The sequence below is a fragment of the Lissotriton vulgaris genome, chromosome 2_1, assembly GCF_964263255.1.
Source record: "Lissotriton vulgaris chromosome 2_1, aLisVul1.2, whole genome shotgun sequence".
Classification (NCBI taxonomy): Eukaryota; Metazoa; Chordata; class Amphibia; order Caudata; family Salamandridae; genus Lissotriton; species Lissotriton vulgaris.
In genome coordinates this window covers 1,766,700,838-1,766,725,801 of record NC_141687.1, presented here as the reverse complement: position 1 = coordinate 1,766,725,801, position 24,964 = coordinate 1,766,700,838, and the positions used below count along the sequence as shown (strand labels likewise).

At 44.9% G+C, this 24,964-nt stretch overlaps 1 protein-coding gene across 1 annotated transcript in view; it reads right to left on the bottom strand.

The window, feature by feature from the left end:
• Nucleotides 1-1,149: 1,149 nt before the first annotated feature.
• Nucleotides 1,150-24,964, bottom strand: part of LRP5 (LDL receptor related protein 5) — a 367,294-nt gene continuing 343,479 nt past the window's right edge. Inside the window, exons 17-23 of the mRNA XM_086957825.1 lie at nucleotides 23,246-23,371; nucleotides 13,941-14,177; nucleotides 13,113-13,223; nucleotides 10,802-11,038; nucleotides 4,248-4,387; nucleotides 2,774-2,871; nucleotides 1,150-1,888 (exon numbers count right to left, since the gene is read on the bottom strand). Of these exons, the coding sequence (XP_086813951.1) occupies nucleotides 1,627-1,888; nucleotides 2,774-2,871; nucleotides 4,248-4,387; nucleotides 10,802-11,038; nucleotides 13,113-13,223; nucleotides 13,941-14,177; nucleotides 23,246-23,371 (1,211 nt within the window). The 3' untranslated portion in view covers nucleotides 1,150-1,626. The remainder of the gene's footprint in view (nucleotides 1,889-2,773; nucleotides 2,872-4,247; nucleotides 4,388-10,801; nucleotides 11,039-13,112; nucleotides 13,224-13,940; nucleotides 14,178-23,245; nucleotides 23,372-24,964) is intronic.

Genomic DNA, 24,964 nt, shown 5'->3' with positions numbered 1-24,964 from the left:
CAATTAAGTCTGATAATGAAAAAGTCCCAAAAAGAGAGAGCCCCCTCAAACCCGGGGTCTTTGGTCCCGTGTTTGTCACTTCCTGTGTGTCAGGAGGTCACATCTCTAAGTCCATCGTCGTTATCAGTCGAGTAGATAGGTATTGTGTACCACGCATCAAACGTGCCTCCTGTCCGTTTCCAAGCGCAAGTACAGACAAGTACAGCATTACAATTGAGATTACATTCCAGTGACCCATTACAAGCTACAGAAATAAAAAAATACATGCGGCGGTCGGGCAGAAATGCTTACGCTGCCTGCACACCCAAGGCGGCCCTCTGATTGGTTAATAAGGAACACCAATCAGAGAGCTGACTTGAGCGTGCTCTCTCCCGATGACGTCAGGGAGAGAAAGAAGAGAAAAAACGCCCCCAAATCTGGAAAAGGCAGGGCTTAAAGGGAGCGATGCCCCTCTCCTCCAATGGCTGGCCAGAATTTACGAGGCCAGCCAATGGAGAAGAGGGGCGGGTTCAAGACCCATAATAAGAATCATTAAATCTCTGACCGAGACTGCGCAAGCGCAGCCTACGGTCCTCGACCTAAAAGGAGACAGGCCTTTTCTGACCGGTCAAGATCTGTTTTTCAAATAAATGCAAGCACAGCCGATTTATGGACACTATTATGGTTCACGGAGAATCTTTTCTCCAGTATCTCTGCATGTCACAATGCGTTCTGCTCCAGAAATGACGTGTGGAAGTCCTATAAGACCACCACTCCCACATGCTGAAGTCAGTTCTTTTCTTTCCCCGCCATTAGACATGGATCTGGAGCTACCTCTCGTCTCTTTGGCCAAAACATTTGTTTTATAGTATGCAAAGGACATGTCACCTTCCAAATCGACAGGTTTTATGCCCTGAAAGAACAGCTGCAAATAAATGCCCATGACAGAGCCTCACCAAATTTGCTTGTGGTGCCTGGGGCCAATCACCCAGTGCAAAACTTGCCACATGTTTTAAGGGTAACTGACAAAAGCTAAAATCAGAAATGAGATGCTAGTTGTTTATGCGCACTTATGAACAGATCAGCATTTCAATATGTTTCACCTTAAAACAGACCGAGAGGAGCTGAAGGTTAGACATGCAAAACAAATAAGACAAAAAAAGTTAACGGTTTAAAAAGAAAATAACTTTTTTTATGAAAATGTTGTTTTCGTTGACTTCATTTGTTTCTCTTTCAATGCCATTCTAAATTTAACATTGCAATTACAGGCACCAGAGTCTTTTGAACATTTTTCTTCACCTTACAAAACATGAAAAACCTACAAAGGCAGGGCATGCCTAAAAGGCTTTGCAGAGTGAGTTGGAAAACAAAACGAAAAACATAAAAGGCTCAATTTTGTACGTTCAATTTGAAGGCAATTATGGCACATTAAAAACTGGAATTAAATTACAAAAATGATCAAATTTTATAAATATTTTTCCACTGTACAAATTTTCACAGTCCCACCCAACCCATTTTTATTCACATTTATTTTGAAATCACGTCCCGCTTCATCGTTTCATTCATAAAATATATTTTTCCTTTGTTCATATTTAAAAATATTTACAAAAAATGACAAGTTCCTTCTCAAAGGCTGTGAAACGGGGGTCATGATGAGTCCGTGCACGGTGACGGCGGGGGAGGATAGAGGTGGAAGTAGCTCCTCTCTGTGGCAGGAGATGGGGGACAGCTCTCTTCTGCAGACATGTATTGGCTCCTAGGGGTCGGGGGAGGGGGGTATGGGTCAGAGTCAGAATTTAAATCCATGTAGTACTTGTTGGACTTCCATCTACTCGTAGTGTAGTCACTGTCACACACGTCTGTGCTGCATGGTGTTGTAGGTGGAGCCATACCACGGATAATGTAAGGCCTGGAATTCAACAGTAAACAATTTAGTTTCTACTCTTTCATTATCCTTAAAGCATTGTTAAATAAAAAAAAAAAAAGTAGAAACTTTTTAGTAAGAAAAAAGGCAACGGCTTGCTCGAATTCTTTTTTAGGCTGGAATTACCTTTTCGCTCAAACTCTCAAATGCCATTCTATTTTTTTGGTCGCTCTAACAGTTTTAAAAACATGATTCAAAACTCCCTGATGCCACATTCGCCACAGCAGGACGTCATATACGACTACTCTTAGAAAGAATGGTCCGAAAGAGACCATACCAGCCCAACAGCAGCTCTCACCCAATGTTAGGGGAAGTCTGAAAAAGCAATTCTGCGAATGGAAGAGGGGGTGGGGGGTTTGGTTAGGTATCTATTCTGAGATATTCTACTTAGAATACAATAAGCATGCAGCAAGATCTTAGGGGGGCAGCATCCAGTGGGTCTGTTTTTTAAACTGCCAGGCCCTCATTACGAGTGGCCCACATTTGGCACAAAGTCTGTCCTTTCCCTGGGGATACCAATGGTGCTGGTGACTCTGGGGCGCAAAGTGTTGGGTAGTTAGCATGGATTACAGTTTTCAGCAACTGAAACCCTCGTAAAAACAACAGATCTACAGTGTCTCATAATTCTGATGGGGCCAATGACTACTGTTACTGACCTCATCGGAATTAAAATGTCACTCAATAACAAGGGCCTAAGTGTCTTCCCTTTGAAGTTCTTCCTGCAACAGAAAAGCATAGGAAAGCCTTGGGAGGACAAGTTAACATAAACTAATATAATTAGCTAGAAACCCCAATCCTTAGTAGTGATTAAAACAAAAGGTTTAGAGCGGAACAGAAAGACGGGCTGCAATTGTGCAAATGGCCCCTTACCTGTAAGACCTTATTGTTGAAGGACTGTTAGAAGAGTAAAACATCTCAGTGTTGTATAGTGACCGATCAGTTGCTGGGGATGGAGGTGGATTCAAGATCTGTGAAAAAAGTTTGTTTTAAGTAAGTCTTTACAAGTCTGAGGAGGGCGCGGGGAAACATGAGAGGAGATACTGGGACCTATACACCAAACTCTCTCCTCATCTCTTCTAGCTCAGTCCAATCCACCCCATTTACTGTCTTCTGCACATTCTGAGTGTGAATGTAAGCTCTTTTTAAGCAAATCTTACCCATGAGCAGCTTGCTGAGATGGTTTAACATGCACTAGCTTTATAATACCAGCCTCTGGCTTTTATATAAACTGCTTACCAGACATGTAGTCAAGTACTGTGTGAGAATTTTGTTTGCCTGGTGCATCAGTCTGCATCTTAAGGTTAAACATGATTGTTCCCCTTCATCTCAAACAAGCAAGAAAACCATCCAATCATAATCAAGGGGCTGCACCAAGCCCACTCGACGTATTCTATTGAAAGTTGTCCCAAAAATGACCAATCAAATTCAACACATCCATAAAATGAATAAGCTTAAACCTCAATAGCAAACCAAGATGTATTGGGGCTGGTGGATCCTACATAAAAAACGTAATTCCTGAGTGCTATCAGTGGTGAAGAACTCAGAGTAAGTGGGTGTGGTCACTTGTCACCATGTAGGGATGTGGCCGGAAATGAGACATATGCAATTCTACCTAGTACATATAAAATAATTAGAAAAGCCCCAAAATACATTTTTACAGCGGTCTTATAATAATTAAAAAATGTATTTTATACAAATCGTACAACCTACTTATTCAATTCCCAACAAATGAGAAATTATGTTGACTTTCATCCTCTTTGCAACACACAATGCACCTCTTCTTTACATCTCATTAGTGAATGTACTTGAAAGAACAAAATGTGTTTCATCTGCACCATATCCCTGATGGGATAGAGACAATCAGATACATGCTTGTGTCTAATATTCTATATGGGTTATTACAGTTAACACGCTATAAGGGTACTTTCATGCCTGTCGCACCTCTTACTCTCCATTGGCAGTGAGGGAATTATAATGCCAAAGGAGCAGCATCAAAGGTTACAGAATTATCTAAGACACTTTTAGCACCTATGCCTTACTTTTCTGCCCCAACCTACATTCACCCTCTTTCCTGTAAGGCCACATCAATACCGCTGTCCTTCTCTACTCCTAAACATAGCCCCATGCTCACCCCAACCACAGACTCCCCAAAGTCCTGCTCTTATGTCAATCTCTCTTTGCATGTTTCATATTATATCCTATTCACACATCTTAATACTCTCAGCGGCATCACGCCCCCATTACAGGACATTTCTTCGGAATAGACCATATCAGGATGCCAGCCGATGACTTTTGGGTATCCTGGCATTGGGCGCAGGCGAAGCCTGATCTCTTACCACCTCACCTGTGGGTACAACGTTGCTTTAGTGCTGGAGGAGCTGCTCGACGAGGCGCCGGTCACATGGTTTCGGTCATAGAGCGGGGCACCGCTGCTGCCTCCCATCAGGCTCTTGGAACTGATCACAGACTTGCCGCAGGAGATCCCTAGAGGAAGAGACACAGCTTTATTCGCTTCTTTGCCACCTCGGAGACGTAAAACTATTGTTACACTTTCTTTTCAGGTTTGTAAATCAAAAGCATTGGTGTTCCTCTATGGCTTCCTATTATAAAAGTGGGATCTTTTCAGAAAGATTCAGCCGACTCACAAAGGGAATGCAGGAAAGAAGTCAGACCTAGCTCAGAACCTGGATACACGACTCCATGCCTGGGATATTGTACTTACATTTGTGGTAGGTGCTCATTCCACTTCTCGTGGGTGCAATGATGCCCAGACATAACAGAGAATTTATCACCACAACTCACAAGTTTCTAGCTTGTGACTTCCCATGGGCTCTCTGCATACGTAGCAGAGCCACAGTGCTTGGCAGTGTGACATACCCTCCACAATGTGAAAGGAGATAAACAGAGCATTAGAATGGTGTTCTCAGAGTGATAGCATATCACCTATTGTGTTATGTTGTGACACCGAGACAGCCGCAAGGAGTCGAATGACAGCAATAAACTCCTATTGGTGCACATCCGAACTCGAGCTGCAGGTTACCAAGATAGCTTTTCAAAAAAACAACAACAAAAAACAATACCCTAATTGTAAAATGATTCCTTCCCCTAGGGAGGTACACTTTAAATGCAGAGGACTGCTGAGGAGAGGACTACGGTGGGGAGAAGGTTGGGTGCCCCCAGGGCTCGGGGTAAACTTCGCACTAGCCCGTTCACTTTTAAAAATCCTTTGTAATTTGGTAGTTACCCGGAAAATACCTATATTGTACTCATTTTATGATTTGGTTCAAGCTATTGCAGCCAGGAATAATAATTATTTGGATTACTCATCAAATATACAGTAATGGAAATATGTTATTCCCTTAAAACATCTATACCCATCTTCCAGAATGATATCCTCGTTTCAATATTTGATTTAAGAGTCCCGGATATTCCACACAGACGCAGGCCTAAAACAACGAAACCTAAACGTGCAGTCCGTGCACTGAACCAGCTTTCGCAATCCCCCCATTTGCGTCGATCCATCAAGGGGCAGCTCCCTGGGTGGTCTGGCTGACGTTTGGAAGAATGTTACTCTCAGCAGCTGTTTTGGGATTCCTCGCCTCTTGGGTTGCCAATACAAGGCTGAGACTTCATGGGAAATCAACTAAATCCATTCGCTACAGATATTCATCTGTTCAATGACGACATGAACGTCAGCGATAGGTGCCAGGACAGCAAATGTCAGCCAATCCAAGATCTCGATTCTGGCGGTCTTTACTTGGCGAGGCTTGTTATTCATCGAAAGAAGGGCGTACTCTCTGTTGTCTCCCTGCAGACCAGCTAGCACTGCTCTGCTAGCAACAAATGGCAATAAAAGCTATAGCTCTCCTGCACAGCTTTTGTCTCCTGCTGCAAAATGTTGCCCATGGACCACTGTGAGAGCTCCTTTACTCACCAGGCCCTCCCAACTCTGATGCTTTCATTGGACCAGTCAGTGAGTGAAGCAATGGCATTCACACGGCTAATGTTACTCTACAATATTCTTAACTTTGCTTCAATGTTGGGATTCATCACGTCCCACTGACCTAAAACCAGCAGAACAAGAAAACGGGAAATGAGGCTCCTTTCCTAGTGTTCCAGGGGCAGCTGAATATCCTATTTTATCCCTCCGATTGCCATGGTACATTTACACGCTTTACATTGCTGGAAGGCACCTGCATTGTCCTGTAACTGCACTGGTTTAGCGCAAAATAACCCTGACAAAGGGCCGAAGTGCATTAGCACTGAGGTAGTGCGCTACACGGTGGGGGGAGTGCTTGCTTGAAGGAGTTTTGTATTGCCTTGAGGTCTACGTGAATATCCTTTTGGTTTTGTACTGAAGAGATCAGAGAGGTGCCAAAAAGTGTAGCGCTTAGTGGTGTAATTGATGGAGGGAAGAGAGAGAAAGTGCAATCATCTTTAGCTATTGTACTGAAGAGGTCAGAGTGGCACCAGAGAGTGTAGCGCTTAGTGGTGTAATGGATGGAGGGGAGAAAGAGAAAGTGCAATCACCTTTTGGTATTGTACTGAAGAGGTCAGAGTGGCACCAGAGAGTGTAGCGCTTAGTGGTGTAATGGATGGAGGGGGGAGAGAGAGAAAGTGCAATGACCTTTAGGTATTGTACTGAAGAGGTCAGAGTGGCGCCAGAGAGTGTAGCGCTTAGAGGTTCAATGGATGTAGGGGAGAGAGAGAAAAAGTGCTATCACCTTAAGGTATTGTACTGAAGAGGTCAAAGTGCTGCTAGAAAGTGTAGCGCTTAGTGGTGTAATGGATGGAGAGGAGAGAGAAAGTGCAATCACTTTTTGGTATTGTACTTAGGAGGTCAGAATGGTGCCAGAGAGTGTAGCGCTTAGAAGTTCAATGGATGTAGGGGAGAAAGAGTAAAAGTGCGATTACCTTAAGGTATTGTACTGAAGAGGTCAAAGTGCTGCCAGAAAGTGTAGCTCTTAGTGCTGTAATGGATGTAGGGGAGAGAGAGAAAGTGCAATCATCTTTAGGTATTGTACTAAGGAGGTCAGAGTGGTGCCAGAGAGTGTAGCGCTTAGTAGTGTAATACATGGAGGGGAGAGCAAGAAAGTGCGATTACCTTTTGGTATTGTGTTTAAGAGGTCAGAGTGGTGCCAGAGTGTAGCACTTAGTAATGTAATAAATGTAGGCTAGAGTAAGTGCGTTCACCTTTTGGTATTGTACTGAAGAGGTCAGGTGTGAAGATGTCATCACACCTGTGCATCTCTTCTCACACTCCAGGGTCGTAGCTAATAAGCATCTGCTGTAATGGTGCCTCTTCTCTTCATACGTGTAGCCTTTTCAGTCCGTGCTGGAGGGGTCCTCGAGATCACTTTCACGGATGGCTTTGTTCAGACCATCATTGCGAGGGCCTCACCAGTCTTTCCAGGGGCTGTGTGGGGCATCTAGGGTCTGCTCTGCAGTCAGCCGAAGAGGATTCTTTCGAGACACGCACAAAAATAGATTCCTGTGATCGCACTTACCCACTCTCCCCTCCATCCATTACACCAATAAGCGCTACACTCGATGGCACCTGAGTTTACTTAAGGTGTCAAAAACAGATCACCAAAATTTTTAAGAATCTAAAGCTTAAATATCCTAGTCCAGTACAAAGTTTAAACAGAGGAAGAAGGCTTCATCTTAATTATCTCGTTTGAGGGTTGTTCTACCTCCCTCTTCTATTTCTTTGCCTGCAGCCTAGGGTGGGCTCTAGTAGTCATGGAGCCCTGATCGGCAACTTTCTCCTGCATGCCCCATGTCCTGGCTCGTGTTCTCCTGCGCACCATATTTCAATGGTATTTGATGATATCTATTATACTCTTGTCACGGATTGTCTTGTGAGCTGCACAAAGGAAGTGCAGGGGAAAAACCTAAGGATTGTGCCACTCTCCCTCCCAACAATTATGTGCTGTGGTCTTGAGTCAAATGGAAACAATCTGTCTTACTGTGAACATCATTTCCAATTAGGAGTGTAACTACAGCATACTGTGTTCTTATTGCCACTGGCAACCTCATATACATTCTCTTCCAATCTCATATCAGGAAGCTTAGAGAGAGGCGATCTGTGATATCAGTGATGTATGAGCCGGAGGAAGTAGAGCAAAACTAAGGACATCCTTCAACTAGGTCTGGTCTTGCACCAATTCTTCACAGACATCGTCGCTTTTCCATTTGTGGGATGGAGTTAATCCAGTACTGAAGTAGTATACATCATTGTGTCACAGCCTGTGCACACTTCTGTGGTGTCTCGGTCTTTACATTTCATAGGTTACACATCGTGCTTCATTTGTTAAGAACAGGTGCAAGGGACCCCAATTTCTTCAGAAACCCAGCGCTTCTGGATGCCGGGGTTGCAGAATCCCAAGGCTACCTCGTCTCGATTCCACCTCATGCCTCTTTCTCCCACCACCATATTCTCTAGCATGTGTCTTTTGAAACATTAACGTTCAAGCCGGTTAGGACTATTCTCAAGCCTGCATGTTATGGCCAATGGCGCACAATGAGAGGTGCGTGTTCAGGATCATATTTTGCTGAAGTGGGAAAGCGGAGATACGTTTTCCGATTCCTCGGAACAAATAAGCCAGAAGCCTTGACCCACCTCCATGTGGAACAGATTATCCTAATCACACGACAAGGGTGAGCATTAATAGGATTCCAAAAGATCCCTGGGAATGCGATAATGTGTTTGTCTCTGCTGTTTGATAAATAATAACAATGTAAACATCAGGGGGCAGACAACACGGTGCAATAGCAGTGCAATTTACCATAATAACGGCCACTAGTGCATAAGCAGCATTTCACGGACATAAACCAGTACTGAAGACGCGACTCTTGCCCCATCCAGCCAGTGGAAACGTTTGCACCAGTCGGGTAGCTGCATGCCACTTACTCAGTCCGAGAAGCGCGAGCTACAGGGGCTGCGGCCGCCTCAACTGGGCTGGTTTGGCATCAAGTTTAAGGTCCGGATTTCCGCTTGTTTAAATGAATGCCCAAGGCGTAACTGCCAAATTCGACCTCCTCTTTCATAACCTGCCTCCCTCCAACTAATCCATGAGCCAGCCCCCAGTACCAATTATCCAATGGGAGGCTACAACAAAGGCAGGGATAGCGTGCACCAGGCGCAGTGACGTATGGTTGAGACTAGAGTGAGACGAGGACAGGCGCGATGACCTCATCACACTCGCTGCCTAGTTCCTGGATCACCGCGGGCCAGCGTGAATATAGAACAAGCAGCTCATCCTGCGAGGTACATTTTTCATTTCATTTTGGATTCGGGGCCACTACTAACTGAAGAAAAGAAACCTGCAGACCCGGCCCTGCAAAATAAGGGCCTGTGCTGAGCACAGGAAACCACCGGCTCAAATTAAGCACTCGGTGACACTAATTATGCAATTTTCCCACCCATATTGCAGACATTGTAGCAACAGAAACGTATTATTTTCATCTCCCTGAATTGCCCAATGTTACAGAGTGGGTGGTCTTAAACCTGACTCGAGATTTTCCTTCCCCACGCAGCTCACTTACAGGAAGCAATTTCTTTCTGTTCTCGTCAGTTTATCAGGCTATTTATTTAGGTTATTCAATTATTTGAACAGGCTCAGTCTTCGGAGTGTCATTAACCTCTTCCCGGAAAACGGTTTCATTCGTGTTCTGTAAGTTTCCACGACTAAGGACGCAGAGCTCCAATATGTGGGCCTGGATATCCGCTTTTTAACAAGCAAGCAATGAACATCTTCACTCTCAGTCCAGAAGGGGAAAGGTGCCTTGGCTCAGCCAATACGTATAGGCAGATAATGGAACCAAATATAGTAATTACCGATCAAACAGCACAAGAACAAAAAAAACAAAGACTTACCCCCACATGCATCAAGCACTTTTTCATTCGCAAACGGTGCGATTCCTTAAAATCGGCCGTTTGCGAAGGCAAAAGTGCTTTTTGGGATGCATGAAGCAATTTTAGAATTCGCAACATTGTTGCGAGTTCTAAAATTGCGGGTGCTTTTAAGAAGTCGCAGATGTGCGACTTCTTAAAAGCAATGCATCATCACTTTGACAAGTGAAAATTCGCACTTAGGGTTCCAAATTTACCGAGTGGTTGAACCACTCGGTAAATTTGGAAAAAGTGTTTAAAATGCTTTAAATGTTTTTTTTCCAACATTCATGTTACGGACACACATGTCCTTAGGACATGTGTGTGTGCAACATGATGCGAAAAATACATTTCAGGGGTGCAGGGGGGGGTCCTTTGGACCCCCCCCTGCACCCATGAAATTTTCTAAGTGCCACTCGCAATTTGCATTGACTCCTATGGGCCTTTTGGCCCATAGGAATCAATGGAAATTGCGAAAATTAACTTAAGAATTCGGTATTTCTTTGGGATTCGGTAAAAAATGCGATTTTTACCGAATCACAAAGAAATACCGAAAAAAATGATGCATAGCATTTTGCATTTCCTAAATAGCGATTCCTTAATTTTCGCTATTTCAGAAATGCAAAATCCTACAATGATGCATGTGGGGGTTAGAATGCTCAAAATTAGAACAATCTTATTCCCCTTACTTTAAATTGGGTCATATATACAGCAAGGTTGCAACGCCTAACTGTAGCCTACAGATAATGTGTCCTCAGAAAGCACGTTAGACAAGGTGTGCGTTTGAATTAAATAAATTGAAACGTATACATTACAGGTAATGTAGCTCTTTTGAGGCGGATTTGAAGAAAAAAAAGATATATGGACTTCTCCTAGTGAGAAACGTGTTTGCCAACGTACACTTAAGAGACGCTACTCCCTCAGTTTTTCTCAATATCCTTCTCTATGAAATTGACAAACTGGGAAGCATGAGGTGATGGGTGTGTTCAATGCAGAAATCTTACCAGTAAATGTTCCTGGCTGGGACCCTCCAGGAGCGATGAAGTTGAGAGGGACATGGGGTGTTCCACTGATGTACTCATGTGGGAAGGGCCCGTTGGGCCCCGTGTACCGCTGGCACACCACTCGCTGACAGACGAAGTACATGCCACCCATGACAAAGAGGGACAGGATTATTCCAATGACCGGTCCAATCGCACTGCTGTGAGACTGCTGCTCCTCCACCACTGGCTTGCTGATTTCTGAAAAAGACACAAAGCCACCCAGTGTTACAAAGTACTGGAATCTGAACCCCAACTGCTCAGACCACACTGGCAGTAACCACGCATAGCCTCCTTACAAGTCAGTGCTGAGGAATTGGCTGATGTGATTGTTTGTGCATCTAAATTCTTCAAAGGATAGCCTAGATCACAAAACCCCAATAATTCACAATACATTAGAGGCAAGAATGCAATTGATAATATAATAAACTGATTTTTGTTTTTCTTGCAATGTCCTTTCCTACGGAGTACAAAACCTCTATAGTTTTATTTTTACTTCCCTATGCAAATTATTGAAAACACAAGCCTCGGTTAGGTAACAGAGGAGAACAATACCTCAAGATCAAATGAAAAACTGCGTAATTTAGCAAGGTGCAAATTGAAAAACTACAGGCTAGGCCCACTGCACATAAATGGTCATGCAAGAACAGCCACACACCCAAGCACTAGAAACAAATGCACCCACTAACCGAGGACCTCTGTCGCAGTTTCACGGATCTGAGCAATGCCATGCTGGAAAGTACAATAGTTACAGGTTTTGTGGCAAGACCCAATGGCGCAAGCCAACAAGTGAACGGCAGGGTGAAAGTCAGATTCTCTTTCAAGAGTGGGATTGTTCCAATATCTTCTATCTGTAGGACAATGCGTGCAAAGGCAGGTGTACTAATGAGCAAGTAAACATTGCCCTTCTCTCTATGGCAGAGGGTGGTGATACTGTGCATAGAATAGGGGACCTAGCCATACATTAAGAGCCTAGCGAACGGGTACACAAAAGACCGCTAAACTCAAATTGGCTGAACAGGCATACTGCAGCAAACCCAAGTCAGCCAAGAAATGCATGGCCATTTTATTTCGCTCTCTCGAAAATCAATCAAGTGTCAGACGCACCAATAACAATTTGCCTTTCAAGTGTACCTTGTGCGCGAGTGTCATGAGAAAGATTTAAACTGGAGAGCAATAGACACAGGGCATCTACTGGTTAATTTGTGGCCGAGTTGCTCCCTTTACTACTATGAATGAAACAAACCTGCTTGGCAACACTACAATAGGCCTAATATATTGCCCACATCGACGTGGTACTGGGCACATGGGCGTCCGCAGAAATGTTTCGGGGGCAAAATTTTAACTTCCTCACTCGCCTTCAAGGCAAGTTAGAGGCAGACGGCCTATTGTCATTCTTTATGTGATGATCAGCAGCAGAGAGAATGACAATGGGCCCGTCCACAGGTTGCTCGAGGTCGGGGAGGGGCTGCTGCAGCCTCTAGAGTTCAAAGAGAAGTGCGAGAGGCCCCAAGTGAGAGATCATTTAAACTCCTGGGGCTTCTCGCAGGGGAACAGCCTGCGGTAATCTTGAACATTACGGACCAAAAGGAATGGGACCGGCGATCCAGGGGGGGGGCAAGCGCACCCCCTTGCCCTCCCCTGCGGACGCCCATGCGTCGTCTCGGCGGTCTATCGAGGACTAAGAGGGATACAAAACAAGGATCATGCACCACAGAGGTGTACTGAGCTCAGCTCTGAAATCAGCATCAAGATACTCCAACAACTCTGAACTCAGTATTAAGCTACTCCAATGCACATTTGTCTGTCAGCCACGAGCCACCCTGGCCAAAAACCATGTTGTTGGCATCTTTTTTTTTTTTTTGTGCTCAATTGATCACTGAGGATTTTATTTTTCTGAACCTAGAAGATCCCTGGCAAATGTTAATCCATGTTATTCGTGTCATATGCTCTTCTTAACTCTTGTCTTGCACATCTGTAACCAAATATCTCATTGTTCACAAGTAGCATGGAGAACAAAAAGGCCACAGAAGGAAGGACCAGTAGTAGAAGTTATATAGGCAAGGGATTTCCACTGTGCCCCTGCGCCCATTTTAGTGTTTAAGGCTACCGACCAAACATGGCAATAAACTCTGATGAAAAGTGGGGATACACTGCTTTCCCAAAAAGATGCCGCTTACACAACGAAAGGGGTGAAGAAACTGGTGATCAGGTACAACCTGACCAGGAACAAACCTGTTTTTTGCATGGCTAAACCCGAAGCACAAATACTCACCACACATGAATTCGTCTGAGCTGTCACTGCAGTCCGGGAAGGAGTCGCACTGCTGTTTAGTCAGGATACACTCACCACTGGCACATCGAAACTGGTTTGGCTGGCAGATTGCTGAAAAGCAATAAGAGCTTTTTGAATCATTGATTAAATTCGTGATGGAAGCAGTTTGTAGTCTGAGATGGTTGCAAAAATCTTCATATGTACAACGTCACATGGATTAAATGCCAGACCTGCTGTCAAATACGTATGAGAAGCACTACTAGCAACGTTTCGAGCTGTAATTCTGACAAAGCACTCAAGGCAAAAGTACTTGGAAGGCTGCTTTTCATATTGTGTCATGTTGGCAAGTACTTGTAAAGCAAGTAGCTGCCACTTGTGTGGTAATTCAGTGCTGCTGCTTTGCTTGGAGAGGTTGTAGGCTGCAGCTGGTTGGAGAGTTGAATGGGTCAGAGGTAGCCTGTGTGGCAATAGCAGGGCGTGCAGCCAGAGGGCCAGGGAGGTGCTCTCTGCAGGATTCAGATGGCCTACTCCAGCAGATGAAGGCGATAGTGTAGAAAAAGAAGGATCAGAATAGAGCACATGGTCAAATAAGAGGGAGGAAAAACATTGGAAAGGTATCCTGTGGGGAACATGCCTTTTTAACGAATGTAAGGACAGATGGAGGCTGCTATTAGCTATTCTTCATGTATTTGTTTTTACACAATCTTTCTTTCATCCACCCTGCTTGTTATACTTAAAAGACAAGTAAACCTACAACAGACAAATTGCCAATGCATCAAAGAGACAACTGACTACTTATGCGTGGATGTAGAAGGGAAGCAAACTCACCATCACAGTCTGCCTCATCAGATTTGTCCTGGCAGTCCACTTCCCCATTGCAGCGCAGACGGGCATCAATGCATTGTCCCTTCTCGCACTGGAACTGGCTTGAAGAGCATACTGGGCAGTTCTCCTCGTCACTCTGGTCATCGCACTCGGAAAAGCCATCGCAGCGCCAGGCCATGGGAATGCAGTCTATGTCCCCTGTTGCACAGGTGAATTGATCAGGGGAACATGTTGGGGGTTCTGCAACAGCCCAAAAAGAAGTATATTGAATTACTGCTAAATATACATATTTTTCAGTTTGTACAACAATGGGATCAGGGCACGGCGCGGCCAAGGTGAGTGTCGCCCAGAGTTGGAACCCACTACAGGCTGTGGATCAGGTGTCTATGTCAAAGGGACTGGTGCAGATTGTGGCACCAGGACCGAAGTCGGCACTGAAGCCAGTAGAGGGGCACAGGTGGTTCCCTCTGGTGGTAGCTCGACTGGCGGCCCTCGTGATCTTTGGGGTCAGAAGGGATGCCGGAGGGAGCTGGAAGCGTGCAGAAAATGCACAGTATGGCCTTCCCAAAGGCTTTGATTTGCTGCAACGTCATTGACGGACCCAGAAAGGTGGAATGCATCTGTACCAGACTCGTGATTGGCTCCTCAGGAGTTCGAGAGCAAGATCGGATGATCACACGTCTTGGAGTCATGCTCCGACCCAAAATACCAGACAGAGGCACGCCTGTGGGGGAGCTGTCACAGACATTTGTTTGCCACAGTCCAAACAAAGTGTACAACCTGCTATTTTAGAGGGGGACATTTGCCTCGCACACTCGAAAATGTAAGAAAAAAAAACTAGTCAGTCATGAAGGAACATAGTTCTGGTTCCACGATGGAAGGTGCGTAAAGAAAGGAAGTGACATCAGAATGCATGAATTGCATTTTCATGTGCCTTCATTCTCCATTTCCAGAGTGGAACAAAGTCGGTGTGAAGCATCAGGGCACCACCTACCAGCACGCAGGAGTACTGCCATAGAGTTTCCCTTTTTTCCCCCCCAGTTTATGTAGAATACAGTCATGGCTTTCAGTACAAAAGTGCACAAACAATAGAAATTACATCTCACATTCAATGGCAATAAATGGAAAAAGGAAGAAATAAGAAGAAATGTCAGAATATTTTAAGTAGACCAGAGAAAAAAAAAAACATCGAAACAAGATATTACAGCGTAAAAAGTACCCAACAAACTAAACTGAGCTATGGTGGGGCAGAAAAAGGTAAGAGGAAGGATAAGAGGAGGACCACACTATGGAACCTAGGCCAAACATTTCATAATACTGCCACCGATCACAGTGGGCAGTGAAAACATTTTAATCGTACCCACTATTAATCCATTCCTCCACCGGAGCCCATATCTTAGAGGAAAGCTTCCGCCTCCGCCTACCCTTGAATGAATATACTGACAATTCCAACTTATAAATAGCAAGCAATCGAGCTCTCCAATTCATGAATGTCGGAGCCTCGGGGGAGAGCCATTGTGAGGTTATACACTACCGAATCATAGACATAGCGATAAACAAAAGCGCAGAGGTGTACCATGAATTACCCGTTATCGCTACACCATCATAGCTCATTATCACTATCTCAGGAGTCAAGGTACACTGAATCTTAAGCGTAGAATTAATAAAACGCTCTATGTCTGATAGAAAGTCAGGCAAATTCGGACAAGAGTAAAACATATGAATTGTATTTGCTGCATACAACCCCCACCTTGAACAGTGGTCCCCCTTTCTGCTACCCCATTTGGCAACTCTTGCAGGTGTGTAATACATGTTGAACATCGACATATAGCTTTGGGTTCGGAGACTTCCGGACACCAAAACCTCGAAAGCAAGCTCCAGGACCGAGTTTAGATCAACACCAGTCTTTCCCAATTTGTCTGCCCACCTTAATCCTTGTGCACTCAAGTCATCCGGGAGCCTGGACAATAGATACCGGCACACCATTCCTATTCTGGCTTTCTTTTGAATAAGTTCTAATATAGCTAATTTATCAAATAATGAGGGAATTCCGACAAGATGTTTGTACAAAAAACTTCTGACCTGAAGATATTTAAAAAAATCGTGAGTATGCATCTGAAATGTATCCTTTAAAGATAAAAAAGATAGTAATTGACCATTCTCCACCAAGTCTCCTATAACCCGCAGTCCATGTGCTTGCCATCTATACATTGTCTGATCTTGGAAAATAGGGGGAGAGAGAAGTCGGGATGCTTTGAGTGGAGTATATACACTGAGCTGATGAATAGACAATTTCCGCCGAATTTTCTGCCAGATTAGGAACATAGCATTGATTACCTTGAATCTAGTTCTTTTGAAATAACTCGGCTCTAAGATTTCGACCAGGATACCCTTGGCCGCAGTGCCTAACCCGATCTCAAAGATAGTAGGGCGATTGCATTGCAGGACTTCGATACTATCCTCTAGAAGCGGCACTCCCTAAGACTGTACCATTACCGACCAATAGTATAACACCAGATTGGGTACCGCCCACCCGCCTCGATTCCGAGGAAGGCACATTCACTTGGCAGCCCTACGAGATCGCCGATACCCCAACAAAAACCTATGCCAGATCCTGTCTGCCTTTGCCAAATTACTTAGCGAAAGTACTAAAGGTATTGTCCTAAAAAGATATAGGAACGTCGGCAGTATAAGCATTTTAAGAACACTGCAGCGACCATAGAGAGACAGATGTAAGTGGTCCAATCGTTCTAATATAGTATTTACTGCATCTATTACCGGAAGAATATTTAAATCCGGAATAGTTTCCACTGCCGCTGTGATCCTTACCCCAAGGTACGTTGCTTCGCTAACCACTGGGGCCCCAGAGTGTGGCATATCTAATGTTTGAACAACCTGGGTATTGGCCACGTTTAACCAGACACTAAGCCAAACTGCTCAGCAGACACCTTAAGTACCCGAAATGCAGAAGAAACGTCCGATGTTAACACAACAATGTCGTCTACATAGGCCAGGGCCCAGTACTCTGTGTCCCTAACTCTTATGGGTGCTATGCTCCGATCCCCTTCGATTTTGCTCAAAAACGGGTCAATGTATAAGGCAAACAGCAAGGGTGAACACGGGCACCCTTGCCTAGTGCCCCTGCTAATATTAAAATAACCAGTCTCTTGACCCAAAATACGAAGTGCTGCCTCCGGAGAGGCATACAATGCCCGAATAGCTTGGATATATTCAGTGCTAAAACCCTTCCACCTAAGCACGGCCCACAAGAACAGGAGACCTTGTTGAACGCCTTCTCAGCGTCCAACAGGATCACCCCGAGGGGAGAGGCCGTGACCTGAGCCCAATCCAGAAGGGCAATCACACGCCAGACATGGTCTGCTGTGTCACTGCCCGGAATAAATCCGTGTTGACGCAGAGATACCAATGGAACTATTACCTAAGATAATCTGGAGGCCAAAATTTTAGAGAATATTTTAGAATCGCTATTAATGAGAGAGATTGGCCGAAAGGATGACTGACTCAACTCCGGCTTTCCCCTTTTTTTTTTTAACAAAACAATTGTAGTCTGCCGCCATGAGCCAGGAACTGTGCCTTTCTGTGCGGCCCTAAGAACAGTAAGGGGATCCTGCCAAATCTCTGCTAAGAATATTTTGTAGAACTCAACGGGCACCGCGTCTGGGCCTGTGGCCGTGCCATTGGCAAAGGCTTTGACCGCTGACACCACCTCCTCCCATGAAATAGGGGCCAATAATATTTCATTCTGTTCTGGTGATATCTTCATAGTGTCTTGGCCCGATAGGAAGGCTTCAATCTCTGACTCTAACTGAGCACGCTCAATATCCTCAGAATAAAGCTCGGCATAATACTTTTGGAACACACCATTCACTCCTTCCTGAGTATCCTGAACCGTACCATTTTCATCCTGTATTCTCATGATGCGACTCTGTACACTTTTCTAATGGAGCCTCTTCGCCAGTACCCCTACCGGAATTTTCCCCGTATTCAAACATCGTCGTACGATATTGAAGGTACTTAGCGGCAAGGTCCAAACCAAAAAGACTCCAGGAGTTTAGATTTTATTATAGCCACAGCCTGCTGGCAGTCCTCTACATCATGGCCATTCTTAATTTTGGAGGCTAATTCTGATTCTGCAGTCTAAGCTCCTCTAGACGACCCTTCAACTGCTCTTGCCCTTGCTTCCACCGAAATGAAGACAAGCTTTTAGTCTCTCCGCTCATTGCGGCCTTTAGGGCATCCCAGACCACCTGATCAGGCGCTGTACCCCTATTAAAGTCGAGAAATTCGGTTAACCATTTTCTTATATGTGCCTGGTAAACCTCGTCAAACAAAAGCTTCCTTTCAAAAGACCACTGCCTGGGAGGCTTCCTGATATGGGGCCAAGGACACTCAATGGTTAATGAATTGAGGTCTGATAGGATCCTAGGAGAGACCGAAATAGAAGAAACTTCGGCAAGCTGATCTGAAACAAGAAAATAGTCAAGCCTGACCAATTTATTGTGGGGAGCTGAATAGTACGTGTACCCATCATCCATTTTATTATGTCGATACCACAGATCTATCACCCCATGCTCTTGTACTAAGGCCTGAAGTGCCTTAAACACTTTAGGTTTCCTACCGCTATAGTTCCGGTCAGCTGCCAAATTAAAATTACTGGGTAGATTAATCTTCAAATCCCCACAGATGAAAAGTGGATAGGGCCAGGTAGCTAATTCTACATTTAAATATTTAAGTACTTCAGGGTGGTAAATATTGGATCCATAGATTGTGCAGATAGTTAACAACCTTTGGCCTACTAATATCTCAGATATAATCCATCTGCCCATTCTGTCCTCTCAAAACTTTTTACAGACCCCTACTCCTCGCTTCAAACAAATGGCCACTCCTCTGATCATAGAGGTTTGTTTGGAACATGCTATTAAATCATAGCCTGGCAACTTCAAGCAATCGTGCCTCCCCCATGGTATGTGTGTCTCCTGTATGCATGATACGTCAACATGCATGGTATGTACAATTTTTGAGAATAATGCTCGCTTTTTGGGATCGTTAAGACCACATATATTCCAGGAGCTAAAAATGAGTCTATCCTGCCCCATGAGATCTAGAAAAACATTCCCGCCTAGACTGCCCTTTTTCCAAATTTGCAAACAAGAAAACCAATGTGCAACCACATAAATCAAGAACTGAAGCCATCACTGCTGCATCTTTCCAGTACCAATATGCCCATAAACCCTCTCGAACCCCCCCCACTCCCATCCCACCCCAAAGCACCCATCCCCCTTGACCCACCCATCCCTTACAACACCCTTATGTGGCAACAGGACCTGGGTCCTTGTGATGGGGAGAGCTGGTTGAACATTCCCCCCTGGCTTCGCTCACCCCTCAATCATAAGAGGTCCTTCTGTAGCAGCATTTTCACTGCCCCGCTCTGCGTGTGGCGGACCTCCCGCGCCGACCTGGACCTCAGGATTATTGACAGATGCTGCGGCAGCAGCCTTTGCCACAGACCGTGCCCTCGCAGCAGCCGCCGCGTCCGTCTTCGATATCACTTTCGGGGCCATACTTCAATGCCAATGCCTCCCGAGAATGCACACACCGGGAACAGAGCACTGATACGCCGCCGCCAAGTGCAAAGCAGCAGAACGCCGACTCGGTTCGGATTCAGGGGTCGGGCGAAGGATCACCCTTAACATGCCACTGCTTTCCCCGATTACTGCAAAGGAGAGGTAAGTGGTGTCTTACTCATTCAAAACACGTTTAGAGGGGTGATTGAGCCAGAGGAGAAACACCAGCTCACACGGCCAAACCCTCGGCCGCCATCTTGCCTGAATCGATGTCAAATACTTTGGTTTCGCCATAGAGTTTTCCTGATGCAGTTTGAATCTGTATTTAGAAGAATCCATCAAAAAAAAGACTAGTGTTGCAGGTATCTCCTTCTTTTGAGACTGGTTGGCAACCCTGGGACCCCCTCTTGGCCGCTTCTTGTGAAAAACTGAGATGGGTGTTTGTAACTGCAAAGCATCCATGACCATACCAGTGTCCATACACTACGTGATCTTCTCAAACATACTGTCCACTTGAGGGTCAAACAGAACGTCAATGAGGTGCTGCTGTACCTCGGGCTTGACCCAAAACATGCATGGCGGCTAAGTATATTGCAGGGGTTTCTCAAACTAGAGGCAGTGTCAGTTGAATCCATGGTGCTTCTTATGGTCACAATCGAGAATCCTTCCCCCTCTGCCACAAGTTTGTGTCCCTTTTAGTGATACACCTCAGGCAGGTGCTTGAGCAGCGGCTCTTTCCCCAACTAGTGGTATTTGCTGTAGTGACAAGAACAGACTGCCCAAGATGGCAATTCTCTTCGGAGTGGAAACCCAACCCCCTCACAGTCTTTTGCTTCCCTGTCACGTCAAACTTTTTGCTCTCCTTATCCGGACGCTTAGATGAAGGTTCTCCTCCTGACTGTGTGCATAACCAGGGAATTTGGTGGGACAGGTCCCCTGTTTTACATGGCATCACCCGGGACAAGCTTACAATTCTTTTGACCCATGGGGTGATGAATCAATACCTTGACAGGGTCCTTAAAATGTTCAGTAAAGCACTTGGTCATATTTTAAGCATCATCTGGTACTGAACAGACCTCTATGTCTTGGAGTGTGTCTCCACCAACAAGTCATCTTTCTCCTCAACATGAATCTTTGCTTTGTGGTAGCCTGCTGCCCTTGGGATAATGGTATGGTGCATTGTGGTGTCATCCAGGGCAGAGGCCTTAATAGGACAGGGCTCTAGGTCCACGTCATCCTTTATGGTGACATAAGCCTGGCAGAGGACACATGGTACCCCATCTGTCCTTTCCAATGGTGAAGCGCCAGGCTAGACTTCTTCACATCCACATGCTGCAGTCAGTAAGGACTTCCGCTATCACATCTATTCTTCTCTATTTACCTGCTCCCTCACATATGGCTGGCTCAGCTCCTCGGTCTTACATTGTATTTCTGACCCAGAACTTAGACCTAGCAACATCTCAGCGGCTCCGAATTGCTCCTTATGTAGATACCAGAGTCTGGAGCTAATTGAAGAAGGAAAAATGTTCAACCAGGCTAGTTCCAGGCATCGCTCCACCATCTGCATCTAAGCCAGATGCTGCTATAACTCATCGATCCTCGATAACCCTTCCTCCATCCCTCATGTACTACATGTGTCAAATGCTTTGAGAATGTAGGCCTTTATTTCAAGGACAACTTAAGAATACACTTCCAGTCAATTGGATCCACAGCAGGAGCAATTCACCAAGCAAATCGACACTTCATTCTCTCATTGTCCCTGCGGCCAGAACCAGCTTCCAGAGGGCAGGTCTACGCTACACTTAAATCATGACTGTTAATGGCACATATTGGCCTTCTCAAAAGATAAGCTCTGGACTGGTACTGTTACCTCTTGTCCACCCGATGTGTGATGTGCAGGAGGTAGCAGTGTGAATATGGGCCTCTGTTTTCAGTGTGCTTTAACTGGCACAGCAAACGATCCCCAAGTTTCTTCTCATAACCACTCAAACACTTAATGGAGATTCGGTCTGCAGGGTGCACTGAACAAAAACGAACTCCGAGGAAGCAACCTGCATGGTCTTTTCCATTTTGAAAATCGACAATCTAAGCCTTTTTATTTTCTTGCACGGTTACAAGGGTCTCTTACTTACTTCATAACCGAAGCAAAACAATTGCTTTCAACAGAGCTGATCCGATTTTGCAGACACTAAGCTCTTTGAGGTAACACAACGTGCTGCAAACAGTTTATTCATAACGTGCCAAAGGAATTTTAATAGAAGAATAAAGCAAATATTTATAGAGTCTTGTTTGAGCTAGAATCTGGCCAGTCCTCGCCAGGGCATAAGTCCGAAAAAAGGAAGTGGGGGAACTAACCTAATTAATCAAGATGCGAGTGACATTGCGGTGCTTAAAATCACACCGCGTGACATTGCAGTGCGTGACATCACAGGAAGTGGCATTACAAGAAGTGATATCCAATCTTAAGCCCTCACATATATGTTTAGCAGGTCTATGAGTACATTTGAACACATTTTGAGTATACTTGCAAACCCTCCTGATTTAGGTAGAAAATTCACACTTTTGTAAGCTTTACATAAATCAATGTTGCCTTTTGTCAGCGTAAAACTTCCTCTACCCATAGTGCTTTAAGAAAAAATAGTGATATTTAAATTATTACAACGCCTCCTCAGGGGTAGTATGGGCTATATAAATGCTATTTATTTTGTGCAAATACTGGGAAAGACCAACACATCTGACATTCTTACAGTGTATGCATCTCTCCTAAATAGAGACTGAACAAAGTGAAAAGCTGCCTCTCTTAAAAATGTGTGAAGCGCTAACAAGGTGTGAGCCTTTGTTTCCCCTCTGTTGCATTTGCTTCTCAGTGTGAGGCTACTGACTGCTGCCAGCCAGCAGACTCGAACAAAGGTAGGCCTGATGACACCTCAAATTCTGCCTTTGTTATGGACCCTGCAGGAGTCAGAAATAAGTGAGCCCCATCCCGGCCTGCACTTGTTGCAGATCGAAAGCAGATAACAACGTGCAGGAAGGACGAATTCAGCATCTTTTTCAGTGGGGCCCAAATTCTTGGCAAGGTGGATGGCGTCCACCCTGTGAAAAAAGTGGGTGGATGCCGTCCATCCGCGTGTACCCCTGACTCGTGCCCTGGTCCTCGCCCTATCTTAAGCTGCTCTGCAGCGTCTTCCGCAATGGCAAAAAACACGAACGAAAGGAAGGCAAATGTTGCAAACATTGAAGACCCCAGAAGACCTGAAACCCCCTGAGTGGGTCGAGGTCGTCATCTCTATGAAAGGATAAGTGTGCCCGATTCAAAGAGATAAGTGGATGAGCATTCTTGCAATCTTGAATTAGGAAAAGCCTGCTAAGGCTTTGTTCATACAATCCTCATAAGATAGAAGAGGCCAAAATATTATCAATGAAACAAGCTAAGCAATAAAACCAGCATGATATTCGCAGAGCCAGAGTGGAGTATCACTGGCCTTCGGACTGATCCCATTGGATGGACCTGGATATGTTCTCTTAAATCGGGATATTCAAATGACTTCTGTATACATTTATAGTCTAGAACTGCCAGCCAAGGTTGTGTAAAGCAGACATCCAAGCGGGTCATTAGGTGAGATGTGCAAATAATGAGGCCGACCATGATTTGAAGCAGTGGCCCTGGGGTGTAAATAGAACGCAGCACGGTCCAAGAATGGCCGACTCGGCATGAGCACTTACCTCCGCAGGTCAAGAGGTTTTGCAGGAGCACCAAGTGCACCGGGCACGAACATCGGGGTGTCCCGTCTCCTTTGGCAATGCAGATGTGCGAACACCCGCCGTTGTCGCGAGAACACGGGTGAGCCGCTGGGGAACAGAACCATTAAAAAAGCGTTACCAAACAAACCTTTAAGAAGTGCAGTACGGACATAAATGAGTTAAATCTGACAAAATAGATCATAAAGGTGAAGAGATATGAAAGGCAGATGAGCGGCTGTGAGCAAACATGATCTGTTTAGCGGTGGGTGGACCAGGAGTACAGAGATGAATGACAGGACATTTGGTGAAGCAGTCATTTTGAAAGCCTCATACAGACACACTAACCTCACCAGTTCCTTTCGACCCCTGCTCAGAATTCTCAAACCTCAAATTAAATTAGCCTCGCGCTGGACTGACTGTGCTAACTAAATCCTGTTTATCTTACAACACAATGACAGCAAGCAAAAAAAAGACTACTTTTCAAAGGCACAAAATAAGCTCATCTTTCAGCCCGGAAGGGTAATTTCTGCTTGCATGTGTTCCACATAACAAAGCTGGAACATTTTTGGAACCAAAATAAATAAATTACTCCCTTACTGTTCATAACTTTCATCTCTAAAATATTTCCAATTTACCTCCGAAATAAGTGTTTATTTTTCTGTAATTTCCTTTCATTCCTTTTAAACAAGATAAAACAAATACACGGGCCTTTTAAGTGTTTATTTTCTTAAAGACAAACAGACGGCAACTTCTTCACAACTGACAAAATGTGCAGATTTTGGGCAGTTGACAAGCAGCTGAGCTTGGAAGACTGTACTGGGTAATGGATGGATAGGCACACTGACTAATACTATGCAGGAAGGCGAGGATGAGAGTCACACAGAATATAAACTGTTCCGATCAAATCATGTTAAATAGAACAAGTAACCTCTGGATAGCTTCAGATGGGGCTGACTTGCTCCAAAAGGGAACTTTGCTGACAAAAATAAATCCAACAATGAAACAGAATAGAGTTGAGGCATAAACAGCTGTGAAGCCTTAACCCCTTCACTGCGGCGGCTATACCGCCGCAGTGCTAAGGGGGCGGGGCGGAAGAGCGGCAGGCGCATGCTGGTGACGGAACCGCTCCGTCACTAGCGTCGGTTGCGCTGTGCTTATGACGGAGCGGTTCTGTCATGGCCCCACCCGCTCAATAGAACGCTCAGCGCAGGCGCGGAATTCGCGCCGCGCATGAGCGGCAGGCGGGCCATGACGGAACCGCTCCGTCATCAGCACAGCGCCACCGCAGCTGATGACGGAGCGGTTCCGTTATCAGCATGGAAGAGGTTAAGCATTCATTCACCCGAAAAAAATAAAAAACCTAATATCCAACGCTCAAAAGATGCCATAAAAATTTGTTAGAACACTGCAGTACTCTCCTTAACTTTTAGTTTTAAGGTTGATGCACATTTCACCAGTATAAGGAACAATAGAATACACTAAAAGGTCCTTAGTTTGATTTAGAGGTCACTCACAAGGACATACATACATGCACATTCAATCCTAATTTGCAAAACTGATGTATAATGAAGTGGAGTTGTGTGAACCTTCTTAAGGACAAGTCTCTATCGAACTTTCATAACAAGTGAGCAAATAACACCCCAGTGCTCTCTAAACCTTAGATTCCACCACCTGCATGGTCACGACTACAGAGGCTGATTA